At 50.4% G+C, this 20480-nt stretch overlaps 1 protein-coding gene and 1 non-coding gene across 12 annotated transcripts in view; both read left to right on the top strand.

Annotated features, from left to right (window-relative positions):
- Positions 1-2062: 2062 nt before the first annotated feature.
- NOD2 (nucleotide binding oligomerization domain containing 2) overlaps positions 2063-20480 on the top strand; it is a 36372-nt gene continuing 17954 nt past the window's right edge. For 10 of the 11 annotated variants that reach the window (XR_003903569.1, XM_029924165.1, XM_029924163.1 and 7 more), the window contains exons 1-4: positions 2063-2144; positions 8329-8795; positions 16413-16518; positions 19176-20457. Coding sequence is in view for 10 of the 11 variants with exons in the window: in XM_029924165.1 (XP_029780025.1) it covers positions 8337-8795; positions 16413-16518; positions 19176-20457 (1847 nt within the window). In the remaining variant the exon portion in view is untranslated. Of the gene's footprint in view, positions 2145-6846; positions 7000-8328; positions 8796-16412; positions 16519-19175; positions 20458-20480 lie in introns of those variants that run through there. The other variant, XM_029924160.1, reaches the window with a different exon arrangement.
- LOC115281303 lies at positions 10300-10406 on the top strand. Its single transcript, XR_003904218.1, has one exon. It is a non-coding gene; the product is annotated as a U6 spliceosomal RNA (small nuclear RNA).

Below are 20480 nucleotides of genomic sequence, written 5' to 3'. Positions count from 1 at the left end.
GGCTATCCAAATTTCCCAGCGCCATTTGTTGACAAGGCATTTTCCACTTAACTTGTCTTGGCATTCTTGTTGGAAGGCACCCTACTTTTGAAATTTAGCCATATATACAGTGTCTCACCATGCCAAAGAGCATACCTCTGGAGCATCTTTTAAAAATAAATTTCTGGTGCACCTGGGAGGCTCAGTTGGTTAAGCTTCCAATTTCGGCTCAGGTCATGATCTCACGGTTCATCGGTTCGAGCCCCACATCAGGCTCTGTGCTGACAGCTAGCTCAGAGCCTGGGGCCTGTCTTCGGATTCTGTATCTCCCTCTCTCTCCGACCCTTCCCTGCTCACGCGGTCTCTCTCTCTCTCAAAAATGAATAAAACATTAAAAAAATAAAAAAATAAATTTCTATTGATATATAACAAGTGTAAAGGAAAATGCAAATATCATACATGTTTAGCTTGATCAGTTCTCACCAATAATTCACACCCATGTACCCACCACTCAGATAAAAAAATAGAACATTGCTAGCACCTCAGCAATCCCCTTGGTCCCCCATCCTGGTCACTACCTCCAACCTCTTCCCTTGTTGTAACCTCTATCCTGGCTCCTATCGCTGGCACTTAGTTGTTCCTGCTTTTGAACTTCCTACAAATGACATTAGACAGTATTATGCTTTTGCATCTGGATTCTTTCACCCAACATGACGTTTATGAGGCTGCGATTTTGGGGGCTACGGTAGTTCATTCATTTTCTTTGCTTATTACAATTATGGCATCATTTTTGGTACTTAACAAATATTTATTGCATTTCGGGCCCTGTTCTAAGCCCTGGGATAAGACAGGAACCAACCCAGAAAGGTTTCTGTTACCTTGGAGTTCATGTTCTTTGCGGTGAGAGACTGATATCAAAGACAATAAATAAGGAAATATGTATAGTACGGTGTGTAGGTAAGTGGGCTCTGGAAGGCGGAAAATAAAACAGGGAAAAGGATGCAGGGGGAGGGGTCGCAGTTGTACATGGTCGCAGGGTAGTCAGAGAAGGCCTCACTAAGAAAGTTGCATTTAAATTTAAAAAATATTTTTTAAAATGTTTTATTTATTTTTGAGAGACTGTCTGAACGCCAGCGGGGGAGACTGAACGCCAGTGGGGGAGGGGCAGAGGGAGAGGGAGACACAGAATTGGAAGCAGGCTCCAAGCTCTGAGCTGTCAGCACAGAGGCCGTTTCAGGGCTGGAACTCAGGAGCCACAAGATCATGACCTGAGCTGAAGTCAGACGCCCAACCACCTAACCGACTGAGCCACCCAGGCGCCCCTAAGATAAATTTGTTACACTGGAATCAAAAACAGTACCGTTAAATTCCGGTTAAGGATTGTCGCAGAGCCAAGTGGACCAGGCAGTGTCCGGGAGAGAGCAGCTCAAGCCCCATTAGTATCAGAGACCCCTTGCCTCCACTTAAACAGAAGGCTCGCAAGAAAAAGGAAGAAAGAGGAACTTTAAATGCCCTGTCCAAGCTCACCTAACATGTAACCATCACACTCTGGAAAACACTGTTCTAGAAGGTCACAATATGAAGGCCTGACTATGGACACAAAGGGTATGTGGATTAATATGGGCTGGGACAGTTTTCTTAGCTTTTCCTTCCACAGGATATCTGGGGCGTGTGGGTCTGGAGGGGGCCTTGTCCCGAGTGCCTTTCTGGTTCCCTGTTGCAGAAAGTTGGCTCACTGGGCCCTGGTTGGGATGAGCACTAGGTGTTACACATAAGTGATGAATCACTCAACTCTACTCCTGAAACCATGATTACGCTATATATTAACTAACTTGGATTTATTTAGAAAAGAAAAGAATAAAATGAAAGAAAAAAAAGAAAGGCAGTAAGGTGGCTCACGCAGTAGGACCCACTTGGCTGGGGTCCTGCTCCTGCCCACCCACCTGCCCAATCTGGGTAGAGCTCTGAGCCCTCAGAGGCCGGCGCCGGCAAGGGCGGGGCGTCTGGACAGAAGGGGCGGGGCCCACCGGGCAGGGCGGGTAGGCGGGGCGCAGGGGCGGGGCTTCCGGACTGGAGGGGCGGGGCGAGCGGAAAGGGAGCAGGAGCCAGAGCTTGGAGTTTTGGGCCAGACCGCGCCGAGGAATTGGGGCGCAGGTGGCTCCGCGGTGAGTGTTCCGTATCCAGCACCCCAGCGCGGGGAGGGGCTGGGTCCCGCGGGTCCTGTCCCTCGGACACGGACACCTGGCTTCCCAGCCCGGCTTGGGGAGGGGTTGCCCTGGTTTTCCGTTTGGGAGTCCCGGGGTCTAACTAGGAGGTAGAAGGGAAGGGGGCGTCTGGAGGTAGGGGAGCCCCCTGGCGGGCAGTGGCTCCAGAGGGGGCATGAGCAGAACTTCCGGCCCCGGAGCCTTTGCTGTCAGGAGAGCGGTTGTGTCTGGCTTTCCTGATGGGAGTGGAGGGAGAGCCTGCAGGATAAGTCCTGAGGCACAGGGCTGGCCTGGGAATTAGGAGGCCAGATTCCCGGTCTTAAAGTAGGCTACGCTCTCTCCGGGCCTCAGTTTCCCCATCTTCAGCATGCCGGTGAGGAGGTGGGAAGAGGTGAAAGAGGGCCTGAGTGATCTCTAACCATGCTTGTGGCCTTGGAACTCTTAGGGGTCCCTTGGTGGGAGTGGCACGGGGGCCCAGCCTTGCATCCTGTGTGCCTCTGTCTTCTCCTTTGGTCCTCATGTTGGGGGCCGCCAGCTGGTGCTAGTTGGAGGGCCTCCCTCAGCTGGATCCTGGCTGTGTGTCTGCTCTTGGCTTCTTTCCCTCTTTCTGAGCCCATAGGCTTGTTCCTCTGGTGGCCTCCATCTCCCTATGAGCTGGTCTTGTCTGCCATGTCATCTGTCCCCTTGGTGAAGACCAGAGTGACATTCCCATTGCCTCCATGCTCCTGTCTTTGTTGGTCACTCAGATTCACTTCATCAGTTTGGGATCTGAGGCTGGAAGGGACCCCTGTCTGGCCCTCCCTCCCCCTTCCAACCAGTGCAAGACACCTGTGCTTGGTGTGCTCAGTGACAGTGACTTATGAGGTGCTCGCTCGGTGCCCTGCAACTGTCATTACAACTGGCTAAAATCTATGACTTGCAGATTTCCACTGCTTGGTTTCACTTCTGCCTCCTGGAACCATGCAGAATAAAGTCATTCTTTTTATTTTTTTTAAGTTTATTTATTTATTTTGAAACAGAGAAAAAAAGCATGAGTGGGGGAGAGGCGGAGAGAGAGGGAAAGAGAGAGGGCAGAGCCCTATGTGGGGCTTGAACCCATGAACCACAAGATCATGACCTGAGCCCAAATCAAGAGTGGGACCCTTAGCCAACTAAGCCACCCAGCACCCCAGAGTAAATTCATTCTTTTGTTCATTCAGATGATCTTTATTGATACACTGGGTGAGACACTGCGGCTATAGCAGTAAAAAAAAAAAAAGAATCAGACAAAACTCCCTGCCCTCATGGAGTTTGTATTTTAGAAATGAGGAGGATAGCAATCAAGTAAGTACATCCGTGATGTATCAGGCAGTGAGAGGGGCTGTGGAGAGAAGCAAAGCAGGCACAGGGAATGAGGGCTGGAGTTGGGTCTTGGAATTTTATATAGCATAATCAGGGAGGGCCTCTCTGAGGTGGTGGCCGCTGAGCAAGCCTTGAAGGAGGTGAAGGGTGAGCTTTGTGAATATCTGATGGGAAGGACAGCACACCTGTGGAGGGAAGAGCACAGAGCATGTGCAAAGGCCCTCAGGTAGAGGCATGCCTGGTGGGAGCAGGTCCAGCTTGTTCTGGGAACAAGGAAGAGGTCTGTGTGGCTGGAGCAGGGTGGGTGAGGAGCCCGTGGGGCATTAGTAGGAGATGAGTACAGAGAGGTGAGGGGGGGGCGTCTGTTACATCCGGCCTTGATGGCCACTGTGAGGACTTCAGTTTTGACCCGGAGGGCATTGGCACCCACTGGAGGACTTGGAAGGGAGGAGTCACTTGCTCTGACTCAGGAGTTAGCAGACTAAGTCAGACTTGGGGAGGTGAGGGACCCTGGAGGTTTGTACGGTGGTATAGAGGGTGATGGAAAATACCAGATTTTCCGATTTGAGGTCTAGTTTGAAGGTAGCGTCAGGAGGATCTGGTTAGGAAAGAAAGATAGGTTCAAGGATGAGTCGGAGGTGTCCAGCCTGGGGGACTGGAAGGTCGGTGCCGCGGTCACATGAGATGGGAGCCGTCTAGGGGATCTGGAGTGCTCGTTGATGCTGATCATGTGTGAGATGCCCATTCAGCAGTTGGGTAAGTTTAATGGGCAGGTTGGAGCCAGAAAATGCGGGGCTGGCATTTAAAGCTGGAAGAGCCGGTGAGCTCACTTAGGGAGAGAGTGGCACAGAGGAGAGAGACCTCACTCTGGGGGTCCGGGCTCCCGGCATCAGGAAGTAGCCAACGAGACAGAAGGAGCGGCCAGTAGGATGGGAGGAGAAGTCAGAGTTGGAAGAGTGTTTCAAGGAGACAGAGAGAAAGAGAGAGAGAGAGGGAGAGCATTCTGATAGATGCCTTTGCAGAGCCAGCTGGTCCAGGGCTGCCAGCCCAGCAAGTGCATGACACTGGTGGCCATCTGGGGGGCCGGGACGATGTGCCTGGAGGGCATGGGAGGGGAGGGGTTGAGAGCAGTACAGACAACAGACAAAGACTCCTGCTCTGAAGGGAGTCAGAGAAAAGGAGTGAAGCCGACGAGGAAGAGAGGGAGAGACTACAGTCTCTGTGCAGGTGGGAAATGGTCCCCCAGAGAGAGGCTCCGGGAAGGGGGCGGAATGGAAGAGGGCGGCGGGAGGGGCAGGGCTGGGTCCAGTGCCCCGGGGAAGGCTTGGGCCCAGCTGAGCATTTGACTTCCCTGGGCCTCCCTCCCTCTCTTGTCTGCAGGGGCCAGTGGGCTGAGATTTCAGCCCTTAAGCGAATCAGCAGGCTTAGAGCTCCAGAGAAAGTGGGCAGGCTGCGGTCTCGGGGAGGAAGGAGGTGTCAGGGCTTGGGCCTGGGCCTGGGCTGGGGGGTAAGGGAGGGCCCCTGTGGGTTGCCCCTTTCACCTGACTCTCTGTTTCATGCCTCTTTTCTTTGCCTGGGCCTCACCTTCCTCAAGGGTAGACTGTAAGGACTCCAAAGTTGCAGTAACTCAAGTAGAGAAGAAAAGACAATAGAGAAAGATCTAGTTAGTTCGAAGGGGAAGTCTGAACAGGTGAAAAGAGGGCAAGAAGCAAGATTTTAGGGACGGTTTTTATGGAACGAGGGATGACTGGTCGTCTGCTTTCTCTTGCTCCCAATTTAAGCAAAAGCAGGAGAAACTTAAGTCAGACATGATGAAGAACTTCCTGAGCTGGTTATTTGAAGACAGTGACAGGGCCAGGTTTTCCCACTGGATGTTTACAGTGAGAAAGGACAATGCCTGTTCAGAGACAGGGATCTGACCAAATTGATCCCTGGGGATTCTTCCTGCTCCGAGGTTTCTGGAAGAAGGCCAGGGAAGAGTTGGGACTTTCCAGCTGCTGCTGGGGGCAGTGGGGCAGAGCCCCCACCCTTTGGGCTGGGGCCTGCCTCTCCCTCCTGGTGTTCACAGATCCTTGATGTCACCACTTGGATGTGTGTGGTTCAAGCATTCTTGGTATGTTTGGGAGGGGCCCCTGCTTGTCCCCTTGGGGGCAAGCGCCACTGGGGGTGTGCGTGGTGGGGGGAGTGTCTCAGTGCAGGTTATGGTGGATGTACAGGGCTTCACACCAGAACCGGGGAGAATTTTCTAGTTCTGCATAGCGGCTTGGCCAGCTCTGGCCTCTAGACCATCCTTTCAGGATTTCCGTGGGAGGGGAGGGTCTGCGGGTGAATCTAGACCTGCCTTTGCCTTCATGCCCAAGGCCTGCCCACAGGTGACTTGGCTGTGCCCACTCCACCAAGCCTAATGATCTCTGAAGAGGGAGAGGGTGGTCTCGAGGAGGAGCTGCTGGCCGTCCTCAGGCATCCTCTGGGTAAGAGGAGCAGGGAGAGCCAGGTCTCACGTTAACTGTGCAGTGTTTTAAATTCCTGGCTGCGCATGCCCTCCGGGCATCAGGTCAGAGGGAGCGTGCCCACCCCATTTCTGGGCTTTTCCCAGAAATGTTCTCTGGTTCTTTGTCCCAGGTCCCGGACAGGGATGTGGTGGGGCTGGCGTTTCCGCAGCTGAGAGCCACGCTGGGGCCAACCAAGCCCAGACCTCTTCCTACCCGTCCCTCTCTCCTCTCCCTGCTCCCCGTCTCTACCCTCCTGACTCCTCTCTGCTTGGCAGTGGACACAGGGTGGAGGCCTGCGTGTCCAGAGAGAACTCTTTCAGTTCCTGACTTCCAGCAGCCTCTGTACTGGGAATGCCCTCGCGAGCTCCCGGACACGCAGGTGGCCTTGCTGCCTCAGTTTCCTCCTCTGGCCAGCCCCAGGCTTCCATCCTAAGTGTTGGCGGCAGTCCGAGTTGGAGACGTCTCCTTTTCCTTCCTTTGGCTGGCATATGTGGACGAGCATAGAATGTTCCAGCCCCTCCCCTTCCTCAGTGAGGTTTTGATTCACGCGCATCACCCCACCGTCCCCCGCGCCTCCCTGGGGCTCAGCCCTGTGCCAGGCTGGCGGATGCCAGGATGAGTAAGACCCAGGCTTCTGCTCTGGCCAGGAAGGAGAGGCACATAAACAGTAACGAGGAGAGCTGCAAAATCTCTAAGCACCTTGGCGTCTGCTCCCTTGAGTATCCCAGAATGTCTCTGTTTTGTAAAAACAAGGAGGTGTTGCCCTTCTTTTTTCCTTTCCCTTTCACTTTCTCTGGGCACCGTACCAGTCCACGTCCCTGGTCCCTGTGACAGTCGCACAGTGGAGCCGCTCAGAGATTTTCTCTGCTGCTTGAGGACCCTCCCAGGGCCCCAGGCTTGGAGAAAGGGCTTCCCCCGAGATTCCCAGAACCCAGAGTCTGAAGGCTGAGCCCAGAGCAAGCCACTGACAGAGGCAACAGCATGTAAAGGGCGGTGGGGGAGAGAGGGAAGGGAGGGCCTGGGGGCAGTCGGGAAGGGGGTGGTGATCACTGGGGTCCTAGCTCTCCTAGACTTTGAAGTGACTTAGTGTGCGCTCTGAGTTTTGCTTCACCTGGGCTCAGGTTGTTTTTTCTTTTCTTTTCTTTTTTAATGTTTATTTTTGAGAGAGAGAAAGAGAGAGAGCAAGCGCTAGTGGGAGAGGGGCAGAGAAAGAGAGGGAGACGCAGAATCTGAAGCAGGCTCCAGGCTCTGAGCTGTCAGCACAGAGCTTGACATGGGGCTCGAACTCACGAACTGTGAGATCATGACCTGAGCTGAAGTCAGACGCGTAACCACTGAGCCACTCAGGTGCCCCTGAAATTTTTTTTAAAGTTTATTTATTTTTTAAGTTTATTTATTTGAGTGGGCATGCATGCGTGAGCAGGGGAGGGGCAGACAGAGGGGGAGAGAGTCCTGAGCAGGCTCCACCCTGTCAGCACAGAGGTCGATGCTAGGCTTGAACTCATGAACCCTTGAGATCGTGACCTGAGCTGAAATCGAGTCGACACTTACTGACTGAGCCACCCAGGCATCCCTGGGTTGAGATCTTTGCAGCAATAGTCTGGTCTGTCCCTTGGGATCGCAGTGGGTTAGCTCCCAGGTGTGGGCTCAGGCCCCTGGGCCACCCAGATATGGAGGGGACTGAAGGCATGCTTTCTGGAATTGCACTGCTTACGTTCAAACCCCAGCCCTGCCTCATATGCCTGTGAATTCTTGTACACATCACTTGGCCTCTCTGTGCCTCAGTTTCTTCATCTGTAAAATGGGGCTGATCACAGCACCTCCTTCAGAGTGTCTGGGAAGGTGAAATGAATTCGCATGTGAAAGCACTTAGAATGGGGCCAGCATCTTGCATGTGCTTAGTAGGTATTAGCTGTTACTGGAGAGAGCACGGCTGTCAGCCTGAAGTCAACCGGCAGGGGAGAGCCCTCTCATAAGGTCCCAAAGAGAGTTAATTTCCAGATCCTCTGGGAACATGGCGTGTCCTATCCGTGCGAGCCTCACTAAATGTCTTGGAGAGGGATGAAGTGCAGATGTGGAAACCAGGAGTGTTGATTTAACTCCTGGCTGCTTCAAACTCTCTGTGGGACCTCGAGCCAATTTCTTGCCTTCTCTGGGCCTCTGTCTGTGCATCTGTATAAGGGAGAGCTTGGACTGGGTAATTCTGAGTAGGTCTGTGGCCTTCCGGGACTTGGGGTGGAGCTGACTGGCCCTCTCGGCTCCCTCCCCCTGCTTCCGCAGGAGTCCTGTACTGATCTCACTCTCCTTCCCAGGTTATGAGATGTGCACGCAGGAAGGGTTCCAGGCCCGGAGGAGCCAGCTGGTGGGGCTGCTGGTCTCGGGGTCCCTGGAGGGCTTCGAGAGCATCCTGGACTGGCTGCTGTCCTGGGAGGTCCTCTCCTGGGAGGACTACGAGGGCCTCAGCCTCCTGGGCCAGCCCCTCTCCCACTTGGCCAGGCGCCTCCTGGACACTGTCTGGAATAAGGGTGCTTGGGGCTGTGAACAGCTCATTGCAGCTGTCCGGGAGGCCCAGGCCGACCGTCAGGGTCCGGAGCTCTCCTGCCACTGGGATCCCCACTCACCCCACCCAGCCCGCGACCTGCAGAGTCACCGGCCAGCCATCGTCAGGAGACTGTACAGCCACGTGGAAGGCGTGCTGGACCTGGTGCAGGAGCGAGGTTTCATCAGCCAGTATGAATGTGATGAAATCAGGCTGCCTGTTTTCACGTCATCCCAGAGGGTAAGGCACTTCCGTTTTGGGTAATCGGAATTCAGAGGAAAAGACTGTTTAGTCACCAAGACTAATTTGTCTTTGTGGAGTTCACCCTATGGGGAGAAAGCGGTGATGGGATTCTCCCTAACCAGGTAGCCAGGCAGGTAGAAGGTGGCCAGGGCCTGCTTTCTGTGATGTTGGGCTTCTCTATGGGAACTCTCTATCCTTAACCTCCCCTGTCTCCTTTCGTCACCTAAAGGATGAGCAGAGTTCTCGGGAGAAGTCACTGAGTTGATTTGTATAATGCTTAGAACAATGTCTAGCACATAGACACCACTCATTTCCACTGATGGCTATCAGTTCTATCATCAATGATATTCTGTACTCACATGCTTTTTTGCTCTCTTAAATCAACAGCTCAACAGATCACGAAAATTCGTTAAATTGTATCTGTGTTTAATAATTATTATGTTGTGTTTAGTATATAATTTAATATGTAATTATTAATTATTAATAGAAGACTTTTGGGGGCTAATGTAGTGTAAATGTCGACTCTGGATTTCTGATACGAACTTGCATTGGCTCACAGATATTCAGAGTCAGGGTGTAACTCCCTCTGAGGATGCCATTCCGTGAGACCAGAAGAGTGCCTGTTGGGTAGTTTGGAGACTCTTTATTCCCTTTTCTCCAAACAGTGACCCTCAGGGCTCTTGTGATCCAGACAGAACAGTAGCTGACGTCCCATTTGATATATTGGAAAATTGATGCCCAGAAAAGGAGTTTGATGGCAGGAAAGTGCCATGTTGGACCTAGTACCTTGACTTGTTTGCTCATTGTTAATTTATTCATTCGTTTATTTGGCCAGAATGTATGTAGATGCCTATTATGTGTCAGATTCTTTTATTTATTTTTTTATTAAAAATTTTTTAATGTTTTTATTTATTTTTTTGAGAGAGAGAGAGAGAGAGACAGCGCAAGCAGGGAGGATCAGAGAGAGAGAAGGAGTCACAGGATCTGAAGACAGGCTCCAGGCTCTGAGCTAGCTGTCAGCACAGAGCTTGACGTGGGGCTCGAACCCATGAACCGTGAGATCATGACCTGAGCCAAAGCCAGATGCTCAACCGACTGAGCTACCTAGGCGCCCCCTATGTGTCAGATTCTTAAATCTTATTGGTTTCAATAAATAGGCACTCAGTAAAAATTTGTTGATGAAGTACATGGGCTTTTGATGCATTGGAGGTGAATTGTAGCTTTAGGATGGGCTGTATTGGGGGACTTTGTAGTTTTTATTTGACTTTAAAAAATGTATCTGGCATTTAGGTAAGTGGTTAAGACTGATCAGATAAGCCAGTCTGTCCTGAAGACTGTTTTAAAGCTTGCTCAAGGTGGCTGAGTATTTACAGAGCAGATGTGCTGTGGTCCCCTCCTGTTACTGCTTAGTGCACATGAAACCTACAACTGTACCCTGAGTGCCAGCTCCTTGATCCTGGCCCTGTGGGGATTGCAGAAGACTTGTTAGTTGTTGCACCTAGGGCTCGCTTCGGCAGCACATATACTAAAATTGGCATGATACAGAGAAGATTAGCATGGCCCCTGCGCAAAGTTGTTGCACCTACCTGGGTGTCTCTTGTGATCTGCTGAGGGGATCAAATCAACCCCCACGGGAAGTTAAGGAATGGTGTTTTGTCATTTTTGATGGAGTGTTCAACAGCGTGGTCTGGTCTGGATGCCCTGGCGGGTTTAGAGAGGTGAGCCTCAGGTCTAGAGAAGACAGGGCACTAAGAGAGGAGGTCATTGGATTGACGACAACGAAAATAAGATAACTCATGGGCCAAAGAAGAAATGATAATGGAAATCAGAAAATATTCAGAACCAAACAATAATGAGATTCTGATTTATAAAAAAGTATGGGAGACTGTGAGAGCAGAACATAGAAGGAAATTTGTAACCTTAAATGCTAATATTTGGAAGAAGAAAGGCGGCATTTTAGCAAGCTAAGACTCCATCTGAGGAAAGGGCTATGTGGGCAGCAGAAGCGGGGAGGGCCGGGCCTGAGCTGGGGACGTGGCCGACAAGAGATCTGCGGGTGGTGGGAGTTCACGAACGGACTGGGCTGCCTGAGTGAGGTTGGAGGTTTTAGAATCCAGTTCTCTCTGAGCCTGTTTCCAGGCCTGGAATTCGATGGTTCTTGAACTTGGTGGCTTTCCTTCAGCGGCTGAATTTCTGATTCAGTGTGGGTGGTGCTTGTGGCGTGTCCAACTAACACATCTCCTCAATCCATATACTAGTATGTCTCCTTGGATACTCTCATAAACTGCCCTTAGTTTCCTATAAAGAGGCGGTTGTCATGGATTGACAGGTTGGGGACTGAAAAATGCTATGGAATGAATCAAAATGTAAGTTAAAGAACCATATCCCTAAAATACCCACCGCTCCTATTTACTGAGTGCCCATCATGCGCCAGGGACTGTCTTTAGCCTCTATATATATATTCTCTCTAAGACACACTGCCACCTTCCAAGGGTGTAGTGTTGGCTATCCTGTTCCTTCACAATGAACACTGCTGTCCAAACCACCTATTTGAAAAGAGGCCCAGCTAGAGTTTGAATCCAGGCCTGGCTGTCTCCTGAGCTTATGATCTTTTCTCTCTGACATGAAATATGGGGCTTCGTGGGGTGAACTCGCACAGGTGGACATAACAGTTGTTAGCAAACCTGAGGCTGTAAAACCAGCTATCCATCTGACCGGTGCACCTGCTGAGGTGGCTAGGGCCAGGGTGTCCGACTGAATTGCTTGACTCTTTTACAATATTAACTCCAACACCTTGAACTTGGGAAAATGTAGCACACCTGTAGAGAAACATATAGTGCCCTATACTGCGGTATAAACACGTTCCCACCACCCACGTGAAGGCATAGAATGTTACTTGTACTTTCCTCAATGGCGACACTAGCCTGACTTCTGCGTTAATTCAATTCTTTGCTTTTCTTTATAGTTTTCACACCTTATGCAATAATTCTCCAAACAGTGTTTTTTTTTTTTTTTTTTTTTTTTTTTTTGAAAAATGCATAGCAAGCGCATGTGTAGTGCTGTCCGGAAAGGGTAGTGCTGCCTCACCTTCTTGGATGCAGGCTCCCAACTCAACAGGGTCTCAGGAACATGGTGTGGCTTTCCCTTCTCAGGTTTATATGGGCTCCTGCTAAGAAGTCAGTGGGCAAGGTCATTGGTGAGTCCTGAGAAATATAGGATTCACCACAGCTGGATGATCTGGTGGGGCAGGTGAGTCAGGGTCCAGATGTCCAGCAGGAATATGGTCAGAGGAAGTGGGCTCTCTGTAGGTTCGGCTGTAAGCTTGTCAAAGGCTCTTCCAGCTCCCAGGAATAGGGCAAGGCCAAACACTTCTGTGGGGTGACATGGGTGTTAGCTGACCCAGGCAATAGGGGTTGAGAGAAAGAATGATATTAGCCTGTGGTATGGCCATGCCACATATAGATAAGGATTGGAGCCAGGCCTGCCTGGACATCTGGGATATAATTGCCCTCATCATGTGTGAGTCTTGAGTCACACTGCCTTGCCTAATGCTCCTCTGCTTACAGAGGAGCGTACAGAGACATCATCCTGAGATTTCCCTTTATCGTCCTCTTGTGTTGATTTTCCTATATCCTGAATACCGTGTCTTCCTTTTTCTTGGTTTGTTTGATTCTGGGAGATCAGATCTCCCCTCTGCTTTAAAATGAGTATGTAAGAATTAAATTTTAAGCTTTTTTTTATTGGTTTGTTTGATTCTGGGAGATCAGATATTCCCTCTGCTTTAAAATGAGTATATAAGAGTTAAATTTTAAGCTCTTCCCTCATACTTGATCAGTAATTTGTCTGGGTATAAAATTCTGAGTTGGCCGTCAGTTTTCTCCAGAATTTGGAGGTAATTACTTCCTTATCTGCTGTCTTCCAGAAAAGAATTGCTAGAATTCCAAAACTATCCCATAACTCCTTCTGGAAGCATGTAAAATTTTCTTTTGGCCCCTAACATTCTGAAATTTCACAATGATGTGCCTTAGTGTTTTTTGCATACTGTGCTGGACACTCAAGGGGCACTTTGAACTTGAAAAGTCATGTCTTCATTTTTTTGATTACTTCATTGATGATTTCTGTCTGTTTTCTCTCTCCTCTCTTTATGGAACTACTATTTAAATTTTGGGACTCCTGGACTCATCCCCTAATTTTCTCCTCCTTCTTTTCTGTTTCCCATCTCTCCATCCTTTTGCACTACTTCCCCCATGATATTTTCTTCAACTTATCTTAAAGCGTTGCATTTTTTTTTGCTATCACTTTTAATTTCCAAGAGCTATTTATAAATGTTTCTTACTATAGCATCCTGTTTTTGTTTTATGGATACAATTTCTTGTCTTACTTAAGGATCAAAATGATAGTGTGGTTTTTGTTATTGTTGTTGTTGGTTTTGTGGGAGGTAGATTTTTTTAACCCTGCATAATCTTTTCATCCTACAAGTTGCTTTTCCCTTCTCCACTTATGTGGGCTCAATCTCCCATATTAGATGCTTTCTTTAGGCATCTGATGATCCTTAGTTGTCTGCTCATGATTGAAATAGGCCCTAAAACTTACTGGAAACTCAGAGGATTCAGATGATACTTGTCCAACTTGAGTTTCACTGTAGACATTTTGGGAAGTGGTGGTATTTGTATCTTGAAACTTTTCCTACTAGGTTGGTCAAGTTACCGGTGTAGACGTTACAGATCTCCTGCCTGGAGGTTAAGGACTGACCGCCAGGGTTGTGGGAACCCAATGAGTAAGAGGACTGGGTAGTGACAGTGCTGGGGAGAGGTCTCAGCATTCAATACTCATTTTGTACATGGTCATTTAAACCTCCTTCCTTTATTGTATCTGGTGCTTCCTGGTCCAGGGACCCTGTTTTAGCCTTTCCAGAATACGTATCTCCACACTTTGCCATGGCATGTTGCTGCCTGACTTGGAGTGGGTAAAAGGAATTGGAGATCTGTTTTATAAACCACTTTGGCTCAGCCCTTCGTAATTTGACCATTTCCTTTGGTTCTCAAGTACATGATGCTTTTTTTTACATGAAAAAAATTTTTTAAGTTTGTTATTTATTTATTTTTATTTATTTTTGAGAGAGATAGAGAGCAAGTGGGGTAGAGGCAGAGAGAGAGGGAGCTAGGGAATCCCAAGCAGGCTCTGTGCTGTCAGCGCAGAACCCGACTTGGGGCTTGAACTCACGAACTGTGAGATCATGACCTGAGCCAAAATCAAGAGTTGGATGCTTAACTGACTGAGCCACCAAGGCGCCCCTGTGCCTGAACGTCTTAATTCCAGAGACCTTTGCAGATTCTGAGATGTACATTGTGTGCTTTTCATCCTGCCCATTGTTGTCTTAGGATTTGGCCTTCTGGGCTCTTCTGAGTCTATTCCTATTTATTCATTTGGCAAGTCCTTAACTGCAGGCTCTGTGCCAGGCACTGTTCTAGGTGTTGAGGATATACAGTGAACAAAATAGACAGAAATCCTTGTCCTGGAAATACTCACCTTCCAGTGCAGGGAGATGGATGACACGCAAAAGGAGGTGAACAGCAGAGCCTGCTGGGCGGTGATGTGTGGAAGATCCGTGGAGTGTGTTCGAGGGTTCAGGGTTGCAGGGGGTCGGGGGAGTGCTTGCATTTTAAATAGAGTGGTCAGGGAGTTCTCACGGAGGAGGTGATATTTGAGTGAAGCCCTAAAGGAGGCGAGGGAATGTGTCAGGTGGATAGCTGGAGGAGGGGACAGCCCTGGCAAAGGCTGTCAGAGGTGGGAGCACGCTTGGTATTTCTAGAAAACCCAGTGCTGGTGTCGAGTGCAATGAACAGGGGTTGGAGCACTAAGAGGTAAGATCAGAGAAGTAAGCAGGGTCCTGGTGGTCACAGACATGCTTTCGTCTGTTTGGAGCTTTGTGGATTACTGTTTAACTTGGGGTTAAAAAAATATTTTTAATGTTTATTTTTGAGAGAGAGAGAGAGAGACAGAGCGTGGGCGGGGAGGGGCAGAGGGAGGGAGACACAGAATCTGAAGCAGGCCTATGCTCTGAGCTGTCAGCACAGAGCCTGATGTGGGACTCAAACCCATGAACTGCGAGATTATGACCTGAGCTGAAGTTGGATGCTCAACTAACTGAGCCACCCAGATGACCCTGGGCTTTTCTTTTCTTAAACCATATATATATGGGGGGGACTGCACAAGCAGGAGGGGGACCAAGGGAGAGAGAGAAATGGAGAGAGATAGAGAGAGAGAGAGAGAGAGAGAGAGAGAGAGAGAGAGAGAGAGGGAGAGAATCTCAAGCAGGCTCCATACCTAGCACAGAGCCTGACATGAGGCTCAATCCCACAACCCTGGGATCATGATCTAAGCTGAAATCAAGAGTCGGACGCTCAACCAACTGAGCCACTCAGGCACCCTGCACTTGGGCTTTTACTCTGAGAAAATAGGGGAATTGTTGGGGCATTTGTAGCAGGAGACCTATGATCTGGCTTTTATTTTTAAAGATTAACACTTTGACTGTGGTGTTGAGAACAGATTACGGGGACAGGGACAGAAGCAGGGACACCAGGTAAGTAGCCTTTGCTGTTTTCCAGGTCAGCCGTGGTGGTGGCTTGGATGGGGACAGAGAGGAGGTGATGAGGAGTGGTGGGCTCTCTAGCTGTGCGTCCATGTGGTAGCCACTGGCCACATGCAGCTGCACAGCCCTTGAGGTGTGGCGGGTCCACACGGGGTTCTGTTCTGAAGACCTAATGTGAAAGAAGGGATGTAACGTATCTCAGTAATGTTTTATATTGATTACATGTTGAGTTGGTAATATCCTGTCTGTATTGGGCTAAATGAGAGATATGATTAAAATTCTTTTCATTTATTTCTTTTTACTTAAAAAAATGTGCTCTCGGAAGACTCAAACTTACCAATCCATCCCGCATCGGTGTCTTGTGTCGTACTTCTGTTGTGTTGTTCTGGGTATGCTCTTAAGCCAACAGAATTTGCTGGACGATTGCAGAGGAGGGGCTTCCAGGCTGATTCTGGAAGACTGGGGCTGAGCAACGGCAGGATGGGGTTGACATTAGCTGGCAGGAGGAAGGCTGCAGGTTTGGGGGTGGGTGTAGATTAGGGGTTTCGTCTTAGGCGGGTTGAGACGGAGGTGTTTATGGGACAGGGGTGGCGGTAGGTAGCTTCAGATGAGGCTGGCTGAGGTGGGGGGGGCGGTTCCCGTCGGCGATGACAATGTGGGCGGTCGTGCTCAGAGATGGGATTCCAAGCCCCAGGGCTCCATGAAATCACCTCTCTTCCAAATGATTTGTAGAATTGTCTTTCCTGTCCTTGCAGGTTTATGGATTTATGTCTTCCCACCCCCCATTCTTTTAAGTAACTCACCCGTAGTGGGAGCCAGATTGTGTGTGTGCGCTCAAGCATTCTCTTTGCCACATAATACCATAGTGACCTCTTCAAACTCATCTTGCTATTTGGCTATTTTTCTGGCCTTTTATCGTGGTGGGAGAGAGATGTCTATGCGATTGTAGTAATCTGTGGAAACCTTCACACACCTCTACGTCAGCCTTTCTGGAAAGACATTGACTTTTGCTTTCCCCACAGGCACGAAGGCTGCTGGATCTTGCAACAGTGAAGGCGAATGGGCTGGCTGCCTTCCTTCTACGACACGTCCAGGAACTGCCCTCCCCGTTGGCCCTGCCTTTCAGAGGTATATATATATATATATATGTTCTTCTCAGTTGACCAGCATGGGAAAGAAAGGCTGTACAGGTTCAAGGTTCAGAGCGAAACTCCAGAGCGAGACATGTCCGTTAGAATTCTACTCACTGGGTGTGCAGACCTCCCTAAGACTCAGTTTCCCAATTTCAAGGATCCCACCACTGCTGGCTCATTGAGCTGCTGGGAAGAGTGAAAGGCAACCACGTGTGATGTAGGGTTGGCTTCTATTCCTGAGCTGCCCCGTGATAACTGGAGCTACCTCACATTGTAGCAAAAACAGGTGTCCCGTGCTGGCAAGAGTCTTCTTGTCTGCCCTGAAAAGGATACACTTTTGAGATAGTGCTGTTGTCTCTTGATTTCTGCAATTTAGCTACTCACCATCAGAAACCCAAGGACCGAGTGGGATCTCTCGTTGCACCTGGGTCACCAACCCAACTCAGGGACAGGAGGGACTCGGATACCTCCCCCCCGGCCCCCCACCGGTGTCCTCCCAGGTTCTTTGTTTGCAGCAATCTGGAGAAATAGCTGTTATGTTTCCCGCTTTACAGGTGTGAGGACTGGGGCAAGGAGGGCAAGGGACTGGGTGGGAAGGGGGGGGTCTGGTTTTACATTGTCTCCAACGATGCCTTCCCTTTTCTCTGGAGAATAGATTGTCAGTTGTAAAGAGAGGACGCAAGCCTGGCCTGTCTTGTTCCCATATCACCTGTAGGGATCGCTAGTTGGCCGTGAGGGCACCCCCCCGCCCCCCCACCGAACCATGGGTGGTGCTAGCAGAGGTTTATCACCCTGGGGCTCTACCCTCCTGGCAGGGAGCATGCCTATGGGAAGGAAGGTCGAAGCCTGTGTTTTGGCATCTCTGCGTGCCCCGTCTCCTCGGAGAACGGAACACAGACACCTGCTCAACACAGAGCATGGTGCCCTGGTTGGCCCTTGGTTAATGTGTGCTGTTGATATCACCAAGCACAGCCGGCTTTCATGCATTTTAACACCATGAGATGGTGCAAGATCCCCTAGGGTGACAATTCTGAAGTTGATGATTGACATGCATTTGTGTTTAGAATGAGAGATACTGTTTTTTTTTTTTCCACCCTGGAGAATTTTATATTGTTGGTGGCTGGAAAACCTGCATTGGGAATCAGGGTATTAGAGAAAAAGGTGTAGATCTTATGGTATCCATTCTGTGCTCCTGGTATATCCAAAGGGCATTGAGAGCAACGATGGTCATCAGCTCTGGGAGAAGAAGAGGAAACACAGATGCAGGACATCTCATTGGATGCACAAATCCAGCGTTAGCAAGAGTGCTCTGTGAGAATTACTTGTTTGCTTTTGAGTTGAGAACAGTTGGGCCAGTATTGGGTTGGGAGCAGTGAGGCCATGATGCTGTAAGGTCTCCCCACTGTGGGGAGGCTCTGGACCACCCCTTCCTCATTCCCTAAAAGGGAACTACCCCCTGAGACAGGAAATGGCTTGTTCACATTGGTTGCTGGGATAGTAAAGGAAAAGCAGCAGCCCTGTGGGCACACCCTGTGTTGCGGAGGGCCCACGAAGAGGATGGGGAAGTGAATCTTGATGAAAGAATCTCATCCATGTGCTTGACCCAAGCACCCTAGTGACCCTGAGACCATTCAGTGCTAGGTCCACTTGATCATTCACAATAATCTCCCCATCTCAATGTCTTTAGTTCAGTCACATTTATCGAGTCCTTCTTAAATTTGATTTGATTTATTTTATTTGTTTATTTGAGGGAGAGAGAGAGTAAGGGAGAGAGAATATCTCAAGCAGGCTCCATGCTCACCGTGGCTCCATCCCATGACCCTGGGATCATGACCAGAGGTGAAATCAAGAGTTGGATGCTCAACGTACTGAGCCACCCAGGCATTCCTGGCTAGTCCCTTTTTAGCAAGTGTAGTAGTAACGTGTTCACAGATTGTAGGGAGTAGGACATGGGTGCTGCCTACCAGTAACATCTTCTGGGAATTTGTCATATGTCAGACATTCTTCTAAACTCTATTTTATCTCATTTCCTCCTATAACAATCCTTCAAGGTATGGATTGTCCCTAATTCTAGGGATAAGTATATCCAGGCCAGAAAGGTTGAGGGGCTTGTGCAAACTAATGGTGGACCCAGCTTTTAAATTCAGGTGTATCTGACTTCAGAACCCGGGCTTCTAGGCTCTTAAATGTTGTTTCTCTTTAGAAACAGCCGAAGTTGAGTGGTAAAGAGGCTCATCTAAGGCTATCTAACCAATATGGCGGGACAGGCATTGGAATGCCGGTCTTTGGATCCCAGCCCAATGCTCCTTCTAATCTGCAGATCTTCCTGATGTCAGTGATAATAATACCACTCACTAATATCTTTTGAGCATTTTGTGCTGGACACAGAATGAGGCACTTGATTTGAATTATCTTAATTGATCCATATAAACCCTATGAAGTAGGGACCACCATTTTCCCACTTCACAGGGGAGGAAACCCAGGCTTAGGAAGGTTACATGACTGCCATCAAAGCTGGTAGCTTGCAAGTGGACAGTCAGGACTGGGACACCCTGGCTATTCTCTCCATGCAGAACATCACATTCCCCCAAGCACCTGCTCTGTCCAAGTGCGTCTTCCCCACGATCCTGCCTCATTTGCCTCTTCTTCCAGATGCCGCATGCAAGAAGTATATGTCCAAGCTGAGGACCACGATATCTGCTCAGTCTCGCTTCCTGAGCACGTATGATGGGGCAGAGAATCTTTGCCTGGAGGAAATATACACAGAGAATGTTCTGGAGATCAGGACAGAGGTGGGCGTGGCTGGACCCCCACCTAAAAGCCCTGCTACCCTGGGCCTGGAGGAACTCTTCAGCACCCGCGCCCACCTCAACGAAGACGCTGACACTGTGCTGGTGGTGGGTGAGGCGGGCAGCGGCAAGAGCACCTTGCTGCAGCGGGTGCACTTGCTGTGGGCCTCGGGGAGCCACTTCCAGGAATTTCTCTTCGTCTTCCCATTCAGCTGCCGGCAGCTGCAGTGTGTGGCAAAGCCGTTGTCCGTGCAGACTCTGCTCTTCGAACACTGCTGTTGGCCCGACGCTGGCCACCAGGACATCTTCCAGTTCCTCCTTGACCACCCCAACCGCGTCCTTTTAACCTTCGATGGCTTCGACGAGTTCAGGTTCAGGTTCACAGATCGCGAGCGCCACTGCTCTCCCACCGACCCCACGTCTGTCCCGAATCTGCTGTTCAACCTTCTGCAGGGCAACCTGCTAAAGAATGCCCGCAAGGTGTTGACCAGCCGTCCTGACGCGGTGTCGGCTTTCCTCAGGAAGTACCTGTGCCTGGAACTCAACCTGAAGGGCTTCTCGGAAGAGGGCATCGAACTGTACCTGAGGAAGCGCCACCGTGAGCCGGGCGTGGCTGACCGCCTCGTGCGCATGCTCAGAGCCACCTCAGCCCTGCATGGCTTATGCCACCTTCCTGTTGTCACGTGGATGGTGTCCAAGTGCCACCAGGAACTGTTGCTGCATGGCGGAGGGACCCCAAAGACCACCACGGAGATGTACCTGCTGATCCTGCAGCATTTTCTGCTGCGGGCCTCCCCGCCCGACTCGGGCCCGCGCAGCCTGGGGCCCGGGCTGCTTCGAGGCCGGCTTCCCACCCTCCTGCACCTGGGCCGGCTGGCACTTTGGGGCCTGGGCCAGTGCTGCTACGTGTTCTCAGCCGGGCAGCTGCAGGCGGCGCACGTCGACGGGGACGACGTTGCCCTCGGTTTCCTGGTGCGCGCGCAAAGCGTGGTGCCCGGGAGTGCCGCCCCCCTGGAATTCCTGCACATCACCTTCCAGTGCTTCTTTGCAGCCTTCTACCTCGTGCTCAGCGCCGATGTGCCGCCGTCCTCGCTCAGACACCTCTTCCGCTGCCACGGGCCGCGCGGCTCGCTGCTGGCCAGGCTGCTGCGCACGACGTGCGTGCCGC

The sequence above is a fragment of the Suricata suricatta genome, chromosome 16, assembly GCF_006229205.1.
Source record: "Suricata suricatta isolate VVHF042 chromosome 16, meerkat_22Aug2017_6uvM2_HiC, whole genome shotgun sequence".
In the NCBI taxonomy this organism is placed as follows: domain Eukaryota; kingdom Metazoa; phylum Chordata; class Mammalia; order Carnivora; family Herpestidae; genus Suricata; species Suricata suricatta.
Note: the sequence above shows the minus strand (reverse complement) of the source record. Positions and strands in the feature narration are given on the sequence as shown.